At 35.8% G+C, this 13,672-nt stretch overlaps 1 protein-coding gene across 3 annotated transcripts in view; it reads left to right on the top strand.

Moving 5' to 3' along the window:
* cdi (serine/threonine kinase) overlaps positions 1-13,672 on the top strand; it is a 45,445-nt gene that overhangs the window by 23,397 nt on the left and 8,376 nt on the right. For all 3 annotated transcript variants that reach the window (XM_076534366.1, XM_012298919.2, XM_012298918.2), the window contains exon 3: positions 11,110-11,231. In XM_076534366.1, the coding sequence (XP_076390481.1) occupies positions 11,110-11,231 (122 nt within the window). The remainder of the gene's footprint in view (positions 1-11,109; positions 11,232-13,672) is intronic.

Here is a 13,672-nt window from a genome sequence, read left to right as displayed (position 1 = left end):
TTACTGAATCATTTGAAGTTTTACATATGTATATGAAGATTCTGATGTTCACATATGTGTGTATTACTTGTACACATATGTTCAAGTTCATGTGTCTTCAGATTCCTATATGTCCAAATTCTTGTATCTTCAAACTTCTATATTACTCTTTGTATTTCTATATTACTCAATCCTCAAGTATCTCAAGTTTTACATATCTTAAAAATCTGATATTCCAGATGTATATCATGTATACACATATGTTCATGTTCATGTGTCTTGAGATTCCTATATGTCCAAATTCTTGTATCTTCAAACTTCTATATTACTCTTTGTATTTCTATATTACTCAATCCTCAAGTATCTCAAGTTTTACATATCTTAAAAATCTGATATTCCAGATGTATATCACCAATCCACATATGTTCAAGTGCACGTATCTTCAGATTTCTATCAGTACAAATTCCTGTATATCCAAACTTCTGTATCAGTCAATCTTTATATTTCTAGAATCCTATGTCCTAAGATCCCAATATTCCTATATCTTTAAGTCCCTCAAGTTTGACATATCTCAAAATTTTGATGTTCCCACACGTGTATCACTAATCCACGTATGTCCAAGTGCATGTATCTTCAGATTCCTATATGTCCACATTCTTATATCTCCAAACTTCTATATTACTCAATCTTTATATTTCTAGAGTCCTTTATCCTAAGATCCCAATATTCCCATATACTCAAATCCTTCAAGTTTTACATGTCTCAAAATTCTTATGTTCCCACATGTGTATTCCTAATCCACATATGCTCAAGTCCATGTATCTTCAGATTGCAATAAGTACAAATTCCTGTGTATCCAAATTCCTGTACCTTAAAACTTCTATATCACTCAATCTTTATATTTCTAGAGTCCTATATCACAAGATCCCAATATTCCCATATGTCTGTATCCTCAAGTGTCCACACACCTAGACTCCAGTACCTCAAAGTTTCTTTACTTCCTGCATCCCAAGTCTCTATATCTAGATTCCTATACTCTTAAAGCCCTATATACCTAAATCTCTATATCTCGAGATCTATATCTTCAAATCCCTACAACCTTCCAATCCTTAGACTTCAGCACCCCCAAATATATCTCCAGACATACACCCCGAATCTCTATGTCTCTAAATCCTTGTAAGTTTAAATCTGTGTCTCGACATTTCTAATTCCGCAGACCCATAAATACCTATATCCACGTATCAGATCCCGCACAGATCCCGTACAATCACGTGTTTATGAATGATGAAAGGTCACAGTATCACGATGCAGAGGGTGTAAGAAACCTTACAGAGTAAACAACAGTCAGCTAATTCTGAAAGTTCCAAGCAAAACGAAGCGACAAATTGCATTAGAGCTTAACGATTAAAAGAGAAGATCCAAGAGAAACTTTTTGTTGAAAAAGCGATCGAAAAAATATTAATATAGAAACTCTTGCAGAGAAAGCGTGTGTAGAATGGCAGGCGAGAAAGAAATTTATCGTAGTGTCTCGCGATCGATCGTCAGTGAAATCCTCTTTGCTCTCGCGTCTCGTGAAAATATATGACGGTGTTCTTTTCTTCGATTTTTCCACGGAGCCAGTTGTGTTCTTGATAACTCATCGACGGTGTTGATTAATCACCGTTTCGGACCGTCTCCGAGGATGAAGAAGAAAAAACCTGTGAACTTGTAAAGCCTTTCAAGGCACGGCCTTCGAGGAACGCTCTTAATTGGTAAATCGCTCTTAATAGAACCGTGGCTTTCTTCGAACCGAGTTAAAACGAATCGCTCTGTTGGTTTTATACGAATTATGCTGTCTGCCGTGTGAAATTTAAGCTCCAGGGAAACATTTGAAACTGGGTCGAAAAATCATGTTACATTTTATATTCACGTAGTAAATGGGGATGTGTAGAACCGGAAAATTCTTGCAATTGGCAATATACGCTTGGCCAAATAACGAGATGACATACATTTTATTTTTAAACATTAATCTCCGGTGAACTTTGAGCTTTCGTTGTTCAAAAGTGTGGGTAGTATACAAAAATAATTCCAGTGTAAATTATGTAGCAAAGTACAAAAGTAGCCTCTCCAGGAAAAATATGCAAAGAGCTAACCCTAATACCCTCTCAACCCTGTTAACCCTCTGCGTTTTAAAATAAATTTACATTTGAACATTCGGCAATTTGAAAGTACAAAAATTTGCATACTGAAAAGGTTGCGAATACAAAAATTCAGAGGTGTCCAAGTTCACTTCTCGCACGAAGGAAGCCGTTGCACCCGCGGCTACGTGGACGAACCCCCTCGCAATTGACTTTTGCTGAAACCTCGTCTCGCGCATCGCTGACGTAAACTTTGAACTTTCAAAAGCCCACACTCGACTCCTCGTTTTAATTGGTGCGTGGATTTTAATTATCCCTGCGTTTCCTTCAAACGAACTCGAGCATTCGTCATTTTCTTCGGTAGCTATACCGTTTGCTGTTCGCGGAGCGTGAATGTTGACAAATCGTTATCTGCTGTTACAGAATGAAATTCTTGTAAAGAGTACGTTGAATTCGTGGCAATTCTTGATGGCAGGGAGAATATTTCACTCTGCATTTTAATTGTGAAATATTATGTGTAATAGTAGGACACATAATTTTGATAGCAAGACTATTAAATAGTAAGACTATTAAATAAGTAAAAATATACCAAGTAAAAGTTGTAATAGTAAGACACAATTTTGGAAGAATTAAATTATTAAATTGCGTTAATGTTAAAAATTAGTTGAAATTATTTCAACTACAATTTGTTGCATTTTCGTTAATAATTGTATGCGTAGAATAACTATAAGAGTTGTGAATCGTCGGTCTAATAAAGATTTACAATGCTTCCCGTTACAGTATCCAACTAATTAAGAAAGCTCGATCGCACGAAAGTGCACGAATTACTTGTAATTCATTCTTGATAATTGGAGCGATTAAGAGGTTGCAAAAATAACACCGCGTTTCGCGTAACCGCGAATAATTTGGTCCAGTTACAAATAGACGTTGACCTTTGCCGGTCTCTCGCGTTACAAGTCCGAATAAAACAAGCCTCGTAAAACGCTCGCCCTTTAATTACCGTGACGGCCTTAATTGCTCCGTAAACTCACGATCGGGTTATCTTATCAACGAGCGATTTCATCGAGACTTATTAAATCGCAATTAGGACGTTGAGCAGCGAATTCGACGACTGTTTTCACCCTGGCGTTAACCGCGCCGAACAAGAGGGTGTATCTCTCTGAAATCGTTCTCTTCTTTGACAAAGGCGTTAATGGAGCTCTGTGTCGCTTTATAGAGACTTTACAGAGAACTGCTTTTTTCCCTCGACAACGTTTGAATCGTCGAAATCTTAGCCACCCTATTCTAGCCTTTAATCTCTAGACTTCCTATTCTTTTTTCCTTGAAAAGCGAGGTTCACTGAACTCGCTTTTCTGTATTTCTCTTCTGTTCGATGTGCGACGGGGGACTATTCATTATTTTAAACACGATTCAATTTCTCGCCAGTTAGCTGTGATTCGTTTAGAGGATTGAATTGAAGCTGAGCAATTCGATCGACGTCACTTTGAATGAAGTCTAGGTGCAATTTCTTAACTGTGTGGAATTCAAGTGATAGGTAAATGTTTATTGAGTAAAACAAATAGCTAAATCAGGACAGAATAAAATCAGCTAATTTTAATAAAAAAATGAAAGCAGACTTACACAATCCACACCTAACACATATGAACATATATGAGCACACATATGAATATACATATGAACACACATATTAACATTCATATGAACACATATGAACACATGTGAACATACATATGAATACACATATAAATACATATATGAACATACGTATGAATACACATATGAACATACGTATGAATACACATATGAACATACATATGAACATACATATGAATACACATATAAATACACATATGAACATACATATGAACATACGTATGAATACACATATGAACATACATATGAATACACATATAAATACACATATGAACATACATATGAACATACATATGAATACACATATGAACATACATATGAATACACATATAAATACACATATGAACACACATATGAACACACATATGAACATACATATGAACACACATATGAACATACATATTAACATACATATGAACACACATATCAACATACATATGAACATGCATATGAATAATATTCCCAAGATTTCATCTCTTTATAAATTTCCACGTTGGAGATGTTCCATCAGTCCATTTAGAAACTCGCTTAAAATTGAATAGCATCAAAACAATTTGAAAATGCCTCGTTATACATTCATGGGAAAATTGTCCAGAAACTGCAGCTGGAAGGTAATAATCAAAAACCGAGTGGCACGTAAGAGACCGGTAAGAGGCCGTAAAATGGGTCAGTAGGAAAGCGATCGATCGATCGTCCCGGTTCCATCTCAGCATGCAAAAAATCGAAAGGTGAACGGAAGAGAGCAGGAATCGCGTTCAAAGGTTCACGGTGTTCGAGCGCGTGGAAAGGCCCGTTGCGATGCATTAATCACTCGATACAATATAATCATCGCGTGCTTTCTCCGTTAACAATGTGCTCGCATGCGTGCAGTACGCAATTCCACCTGCAGACAGTGAGAATTATTTAAATGAATCCGCGAGGCTAATTATTTTGGCCGACGACTTTCGCGGCTCCAGAGACAAGAGTTTCAGCAAAGAGATACAAAAGACTGTCTGGCATCCTTTTTGCATAACGGAATGCTTCGAGAATTGAATGTCGTGCCAAACTACGGAGCGGTTTAAATCATGCGGTAACGATTCGATTCGGTTTACTTCTAACTTTGTTGTTTTCTGGTCTAACGGGTGACTTTGTTCAAAGTGTTGAAGATGTAGGGAGGTTGTACTTGAGGTTGGGCATGTTTGAGAGCCAGATGTGGATGTAGTTATGTGGATGTAGAAATGTGGACATCTAGAGTACATGACATGGAGGACATGGAGATGTATGCAGTTTATGAATTTCAAGATATACATCTCAATGAAGGACACACCTTTTTGTAATAGATTTTAACTTCATGTCTAAGTGGATAGGTGAAGAGTTACCCTAAGTGAGTTTCATCAAGTACTATATATTCTCTGTTTTCCTTAAATGAGTTTCATCAAATAGTATGTATTTTATGTACTTCCTAAGTGAGTTTCATCAAGTACTGTATATTCTCTGTTTTCATTAAATGAGTTTCATCAAATAGTATGTATTCTATGTATTTCCTAAGTGAGTTTCATCAAATAGTATGTATTCTATGTACTTCCTAAGTGAGTTTCATCAAGTACTATGTATTCTCTGTTTTCTTTAAACGAGTTTCATCAAATAGCATATATTTTATGTATTTCCTAAGTGAGTTTCATCAAATAGTATGTATTCTATGTACTTCCTAAGTGAGTTTCATCAAATAGTATGTATTTCATGTATTTTCTAAGTGAGTTTCATCAAATAGTATGTACTCTATGTATTTCCTAAGTGAGTTTCATCAAGTACTATGTATTCTCTGTTTTCTTTAAACGAGTTTCATCAAATAGCATGTTTTTTTTTGTATTTCTTAAGTGAGTTTCATCAAGTACTATGTATTCTCTGTTTTCTTTAAACGAGTTTCATCAAATAGCATGTATTTTATGTATTTCCTAAGTGAGTTTCATTAAATAGTATGTATTCTATGTATTTCCTAAGTGAGTCTCATCAAACACTACGTTTCATAAAATACAATGTACTCTCTGACAAAATAACGTCAAGCTTTAAATGTTTAAAAGTCAAACTAAGAAGCGGATGTTTGTAATTAAAAGAAAGCAGTAACTCGCGTTCCAGTTTCAATTTTGTTTCTGGAGCATATAAAAAGACTTTACCGTATTTTTTCAGCACGTTGTACGACTCTTTTAGCACAGATCGTAACGTCCGATTCATTTAAATTTTCGGTTCTGCTACTTAAAATAGATTTAACAAGGCTTGACGTGTACGAAAAAGCTGGCGTAGACCACGTAAACCGGCGCTTGGTTTATCTGACATTAAAATATATTCGCGAATTAAAGCGGTAATCGGTAGACTGTGACACCGGTGAAGGGAACGAGGAGAAACATAAAAGTTGCTCTAAAATCGAGAACCGCGAATATTAATTAGTTTCCGCAACGAACATAACCGCTTCCTTTTCGACTATTTTTTAATCACAAGTTACATTTCGTATTCGTGTGCGCCAACTACCCGTGAATCATGCAATGTGTACGGAGAGAAAAGGAACTATTAATTTCGTAACGTGATTTGATACTTTAAATGTCGGGTATTAATTCGATACGAGTTTTAACAAAGTACTTTTTGCAAAACTGAATTAATTCGTTAATTAATGTGGAATTTCAAGTTCGAAGAAATTTTAACTTTCTACCTGTTTTGAAAACGATTTCATTTCGGTTTTTATTCATTCAGAATTTCATTTCTAATTACGTCTCGTAGACTTGTTACATAATTTGATGGTAATAGATGGTCATACTTTTTGGACGTAGCTCGTACATTTTCAAGTATAAATGTATTCAATGTAATAAAGAGTTCATGATTATAATAAAGTGGACATAGGAAGTCTGGACGTTAGTGAACATAAGAAAGTATACATGCTAAAAGATTTCGTGTATAAATATATTTAAATATAATAAAGCATACATCATAAAGTATAAGGAAGTACACATGCATACAGCTTTTGCCTATAAATATACTTAAATAAAATAAAATAAGAAAGTAAGTAAATATAATAACACAGTATTATAAATAAATGTAATAATAAGTAAATAAAATATACTAAGTACCAGTAAATATAAGAAAGTATATAAGAAAAATGTAAATATGTATACAACAGCAAATGCAAGAGGGTGAACCGCGTTAAAGTAAGAGGAGAAGGGTTGATCTCGGGGTCGAACGAGTGTAAAGTGCAACAGTCTCATTTTTTCCCGACGTAAACGTTACACGAGGGCTACTGATCGACTTAGCATCACTTTCTCCTTTCCTTCTTCCCCTTCTGTTATTTTTTTTTACGAAACGCTCGATTTGCAAGCGTTCTGTTTACCCGTCGACTCCGACGCGTATTCGTCATCGTTTGGCCGCGATCCAACTAAGCCAGCCACTGCCAAGGAATCCTGGCCAAATTCCTTTTGGATATTCTCGACTTTTTAACCCGTGGAATTTCCACCTCGCCACATCGTCGTATTCCTTTTCCCTTGATCGAATTTCTCCACGATTTTCGTCGATTATTTCTTTCGTTTTACCTCTGGGTTGGAAAACAAACTTGTCATTACTAGATTAGTTAAATAAAATGGTAGGATTCGATCGTTGTATTGGTTTTTTAGTTAAGGAGACTTTGGTAGTTTTTTGGAATTTTCAATGGAGATGATAACACATTAAATATTCATATTAAATTATATTAGATATATGATAAATGAAATGTTCGTCGTGATGATTTAAGATTTGATTTGTTTGAGCTCACACGCGGATTAAATCATCGCTACATGTCATATTACGTAGCAGTACGATATTGTTACTGGCAAACATTTTCCTTCACTGTTAAAGCACTGACAGAATTTACTAGTCTATTTGCTAATACATTCAGCACTCACTGACTGTAGTAAAATATTAACAGTATTTATTGGCTAACTTTCTACATACACTATTTTCTTCATCCAATATTTATTGCAAGCATTCAAAATATTGACTCTTTAAAGGTCACTGTAAAATTTGACCACATAGTTATCACCAAAAATGACTGAATATTTATCAGTTTACTTATGTTCAACATACACGAACAAAGCTAATACGAAGTCGCTTATACATTTATTCATTTATTCGTTTATTCACGGATACGAACCGTTCGATTCACACGAAGCGGATGGGAGTAAAGGATAATCAAGAAGTGAAAGAACATGAAAGTAAAAGTTTCTACAATGAAATTTCAAATATCAGTCGTCGGACTAAATGGCTTTACGTATCTGATCTTCTAATTATTACCTTGTTGCACATCTGATGAATTTTAAGATGCTTTGATAAAGCTACTAAATGATGCTTGTAGCATATCAGTTTGAAACTGCAAGTTTGACCAAAATGACTATGCAGATGGTCTCACTAATTTATATACTGTGTGATTATTTAATAATCAATTTTATATTAAGGACTTTAACAAAGTACTTCTATTTTCCTAATTATACTGGTATGTCATAAGTGTTATTGTGTGACATTTTTATGTCGTCAAAACATATCAGACATTTTGTGTTTCAACCTCGACCCTCTGTAATTCAGCCATTTTGTATCAGGAATATTAGTAAAGGATTTGTGCAGCAATTTTTATTAAACTTGAAATGTGAAAATAACATAAGTACAATTTTGCAAAACTTTCATGACATCAAATTACGATTTTATACTTTCAAAATTTTCTACTTGAGGTGTAATAACCTAATACATATTATTTTTGGTACACAAGGGAGAAACAGTTACATGATGTATACATTGCTACTTAACAATAAAAAATTCCATATCAAGAATATTAACGAGGTTCTGTAGTCTTTCTAATGAAACTTGTACATCACAAAAGCAACCTTCATGTCATCAAACCGTACCAGCCTTTTACAACCTAACCTACCCTCCGTAACTCCGCCATTTTGTATCAAGAGTCCACTAAAGCCTCGCTATTTACTTCAGTAGAGTCCATATAATCATTTTCGTCAAACTTGAAGTATAAAACCCATATTCTTTGCACCACGTGCATCCCACCAAATTATATTACCAAAATTATCCACTCAGTAACCCAATATGCATATTTAACGCAGAAAAAACAGTTAATTAAAACCGTAACGCTCAGCCCCGAGGTTATCCGCAACGCGACGCCGCATTCCGGTGTCATTGGACACGGCCTAAGAAACGTGGAAGCCCCAAATCCTCGAATCGGTTCGAACACGGGCGAATTCTCCGGTGGTTTCCATTTTTAATTTGGTCTGAGTCGCTCGCGTAACGGGACGGCCCATCGCATCGTCTCGCACTTTTACGAATTCTCGCGCGGCCGTGCTTCCGTAACGCGTAGAACACGCTCGTTGCATCTGCAACGGCGTGAAGCGGGTACCGTTACCAAAAGATTTAGGATTCTCGCGAGAACCCGATCGAGAACATAACCACGGCACCACGACGTTGCCCTGTAATTACAATTAGACCTACTCACCTCCTAACCACATCATCTTTATTCCTTCTACTTATTGCCAAGTCCTATATGTACAAATTCATCAATTAAAAGTTGTACAATTTAGAAGTGCATTTTTGAAGTTGAGGAAGTTTGTGAATTTTATAAATGTTTGAAATTTTAAACTTTTAAAATTTTGTGGTATTTTTAACTTTTCAGTGAAATTGTTTGTCGATATGTCTTTGAAAATTGATTGATATAATTGGCAGCTCAAGTTGATTTTCCTCTAACACTTTAACCACGACGTTGCCCTATAATTACAATTAGACTTACTCATCTCCTAACCACATCATCTTTATTCCTTCTACTTATGATCAAGTCTCATATGTGAAAATTCCTCAACTTAAAAGTTATATGATTTAGAAGTGCATTTTTGAAGTTGAGGAAGTTTATGAACTTCATAGATGTTTGAAATTTTAAGCTTTTAAAATTTTGTGATATTTTTAACTTTTAAGTGAAATTATTTGTCGATATGTCTTTGAAAATTGATTGATATAACTGGCAGCTCAAGTTGATTTTCCTCTAACACTTTAACCACGACGTTGCCCTATAATTACAATTAGACCTACTCACCTCCTAACCACATCATCTTTATTCCTTCTACTTATGATCAAGTCTCATATGTGAAAATTCATCGACTTAAAAATTATATGATTTAGAAGTGCATTTTTGAAGTTGAGGAAGTTTATGAACTTCACAGATGTTTGAAATTTAAATTTTTAGAATTTTGTGGTATTTTTAACCCTTCAGTGAAATTGATTGTCGATATGTCTTTGAAGCTGATGTCTTTGAAAATTGATTCATATAACAGGCAACACAAATTGATTTTTCTCCAACAAATTAACCACCGCGTCTCTCACACATGTGTGACATATGTACATCAAAATTATGAACACGAGTTTTTAATTTAATACATGAAGTTTAAATTCTAAATTAAATTTTCATACAGATCTGTTACCTATATGAAGAAGTTCCCTTATACAATTAAACACGTTCCCCTTAATTACATGCAGTCATATGTGAAGTTATATATAATATTATATACTTGAACTAATAATATACAACGAGTAATAACATATTACGAAAACATTTGGCGATTAGTTAAAAGGGAAAATGCGTGATAAAATTTGTACCTGAAGGCACGAGGGTTGGTAAGAATACGCAATAGCGATTCTAAAAGGACGTGTCGCGAATTAATACGTTCCTGTTTCGTGAGAATGGAGGCTTGTTCTCTCACGCGTCTTTCGAGCTGTGAAAACGCGAGTTCAGATATCGTTGTACGATCGAAACAACGAACAGGATGATGTCTCGCGTCGTCATTCAGGAGAACGCTTAATTACACAGTAATTTACATTGAGATAAGCTTCTCGATGTAGAAACGCCTGGCGGAGATTGTAACGCGAGAAAGTACGCTCAAAGAGCTCGAGCTTACTTGAAGCTTCATAAATTATGGCACCGCTTTGGGAAAACTGTTAATTAGTTCAATTATGCGTGACGAAAACGATGATCTTCGTAGAGTCTGATTGATTTCTTTTTACTGGGACTTTCTAAACTGATTTTTACGCAACGAGTCGTTTGACGTCTTCTTAATTCTATTTATCATTCGTCTCTGTAATTTTATTACTGGTAATTGATTTATATTAATTTGTGCTCCATTTAGAAAGCCAGAACATAAATCTGTTCTACTAATTTGAAGTCTGATAAAGACTAAATGGTTCATTACGATTTTTATACAGTCGCTATGAACTTCGATGTTCGAGAAACCGTGAGAGTAGAATGTGTAGCGATTTGTGAACAGCGTAGAAAATTTAAGAAATTGACGTTCTAACATCTGCTGTTTCTGTTTTCTAGGTTACTCACAAAGTGACGAGTCAGGTAATGGTTCTGAAGATGAACCAGCTGCCTGCGAATAGGCCGAACATGCTGAAAGAAGTTCAGTTGATGAATAAGCTCAGCCATCCAAACATTCTGAGGTAAGTGGATGCGGTGTTAGTCTTCCTGAAACCTAACTTCCACTTCGGTTTCAAAGTTGCAACCCGAAGTCAAAATAAAAGCCGTTCAAAGTATGTGAGTCTAATTATAAACTTGTGGAGACTGAAGCTGAAAGTCAACTTCAAGTTTGAGTCTAAACTCAAATAAAATCTAAGTCAAAATTAGATAAATTCAAATAAAATCTAAGTCTAACTCCAAATTGAAATGGAAGACCAAAGTGAAATCTAAATCTGAACCCATCTCGAAAACTCAATCTTTCCACTTCAAAGTTGAAACTATGATTGAACTATCGAAATGGAAGTTCAATGTACATTCTCAAGAAATTGAAAGATTCAATCACTTTCGTATCGCGATTTCCAACCTCGAATCTCCCAACGTAATTCCGATTAAATCGACCCTCGAAACGGTCTATCGAACGTGTTTTTCGTCACGTGTGTGTTCTCGTGTCGTCGACTTTTAATTTAAAAGCAGAACACCCGTTGTCACAGGCATCCCGATGAAAATAGAAACTGGCTCAATAATACATCGGGAGATGGAGGCAACCAGTACGTTTGCGTGTGGAAGCAATCTAGGGCTGGAACTTTTTTTATTGTCTCTTGACGGCCAGTTCGAATTCATTCGCGAATAAATGCATGTAGGCAGATATTCTCGAGTATCGACTTTCGAGGAGGACAAACGTATCAATAGTCCGGACAGTCGATTGGTTTAATAAACGAATGGCTTTCGATGCCCTACGAAATGTCGATTATTTAATTAATTCTATTTCTGACGTTGCTATCGTTGATCGACTTACCGGAGTCGACTAACAGATTGTTCATTATTTGCTACAAGCATTTTTATTAAAAATTCAGAAGTGTAGAATTTTTTGTAGGGGGCCATATAGCGAGACTAATGAACACTAAATAATTTCATGCTGTTCAATCTTGCAGACGTTGAAGATCGATATACCAGAATCGATTATCAGATCGTTTATTATTTAGTACAAGCATTTTTATTAAAAATTCAGAAGTGTAGAATTTTCTGTAGAGGACCATAAAACGAGACTAGTAAGTACGAAACGATTCAATCTTGCTGTCGCTGACGATTGACCTATCAGAGTCGATTAATAGATTGTTCATTGTTTACTATAAGCATTTTCATTAAAAATTCAAGAGCGTAGAATTTTCCGTAGAGGGTCATATAACGAGACTAGTGAGTGCTAACCGATTTCATGCTGTTCAATCTTGCAGTCGTTGAAGATCGACATACCAGAATCGATTACCAGATCGTTTATTATTTAGTACAAGCATTTTTATTAAAAATTCAGAAGTGTAGAATTTTCTGTAGAGAGCCATATAGCAAGACTAGTAAACACGAAATGATTTCATGCTGTTCAATCTTGCAGTCGTTGAAGATCGACATACCAGACTCGATTAACAGATCGTCCATTATTTAGTACAAGCATTTTTATTAAAAATTCAGAAATGTAGAATTTTCTGTAGAGGATCATATAATGAGATTATTGCGTGCGAAACGATTTCATGTTATTCAATCTTGCAATCATTGAAGATCGACATACCAGAATCGATTAACAGATCGTCCATTATTTAGTACAAGAATTTTTATTAAAAATTCAGTAGTGTAGAATTTTCCGTAGAGAGCCATATAGCGAGACTAGTAAGTGCGAAACGATTTCATTCATCAAGTACCCGGCATGGTCTATTGTTCCAACAGTTACGAAATTGGTCGTTCAGAATTGGCGTTACTCCACACCGATAACAGACGATATCCTGTTTCTTTCTCTCGAACTGACTCATTCGAAAAGAGTCGCGTCCTGTCCGCGGTTTTCGCAGCCTTCAACGAGAGAAATGCCAGAAATAAGATCCGCTGGCCACGCGGGATAAACACACACAGCCGAATCTGGGCCAAGCCGTTTATATCGTTGGAATGCGTTGTCGCCGCGGATGCAGCAGCGTCGCGGCGCACCGCGAACCGTCTACCCGCCGAGCATCGTCGCGACGCTGCGCGTGGTCATTATGTCATAACTCGTAACGTTGCGAACCGCGAAACGACTTTTGGCATTAACTCGACGACCAACTGGTTGCGACAGCCGAGAATACCCTAAGTTTCGAGGGAGATGCGTCTCTTCGAGAAAGTTACGATGCTGAGTATTCGCTCATTTATTATTGTACTCCCACATTTTCGTGAACGCTGTTCGCGCGTCACTGAAGACGATCGATTATCAAAGGCGTATTTCTAGCTGCGTACGCATTTTACACGGAATTATCAGTCATTGACACATGTTGCCACATGACGTTTGTGGATTATTAATAACAAGGATACTCATTCTTTTCATTTTTATCATTGTTTTGATATTAAGAACTCTCGAAAATTTCTTTCGTTTACTTTTTTTGCAAATAATTGACTTGGCTGAATTTGCTGC

Source organism: Megachile rotundata, chromosome 1 (genome assembly GCF_050947335.1).
Source record: "Megachile rotundata isolate GNS110a chromosome 1, iyMegRotu1, whole genome shotgun sequence".
Classification (NCBI taxonomy): Eukaryota; Metazoa; Arthropoda; class Insecta; order Hymenoptera; family Megachilidae; genus Megachile; species Megachile rotundata.
This window is presented reverse-complemented; position numbering and strand designations above follow the sequence as displayed.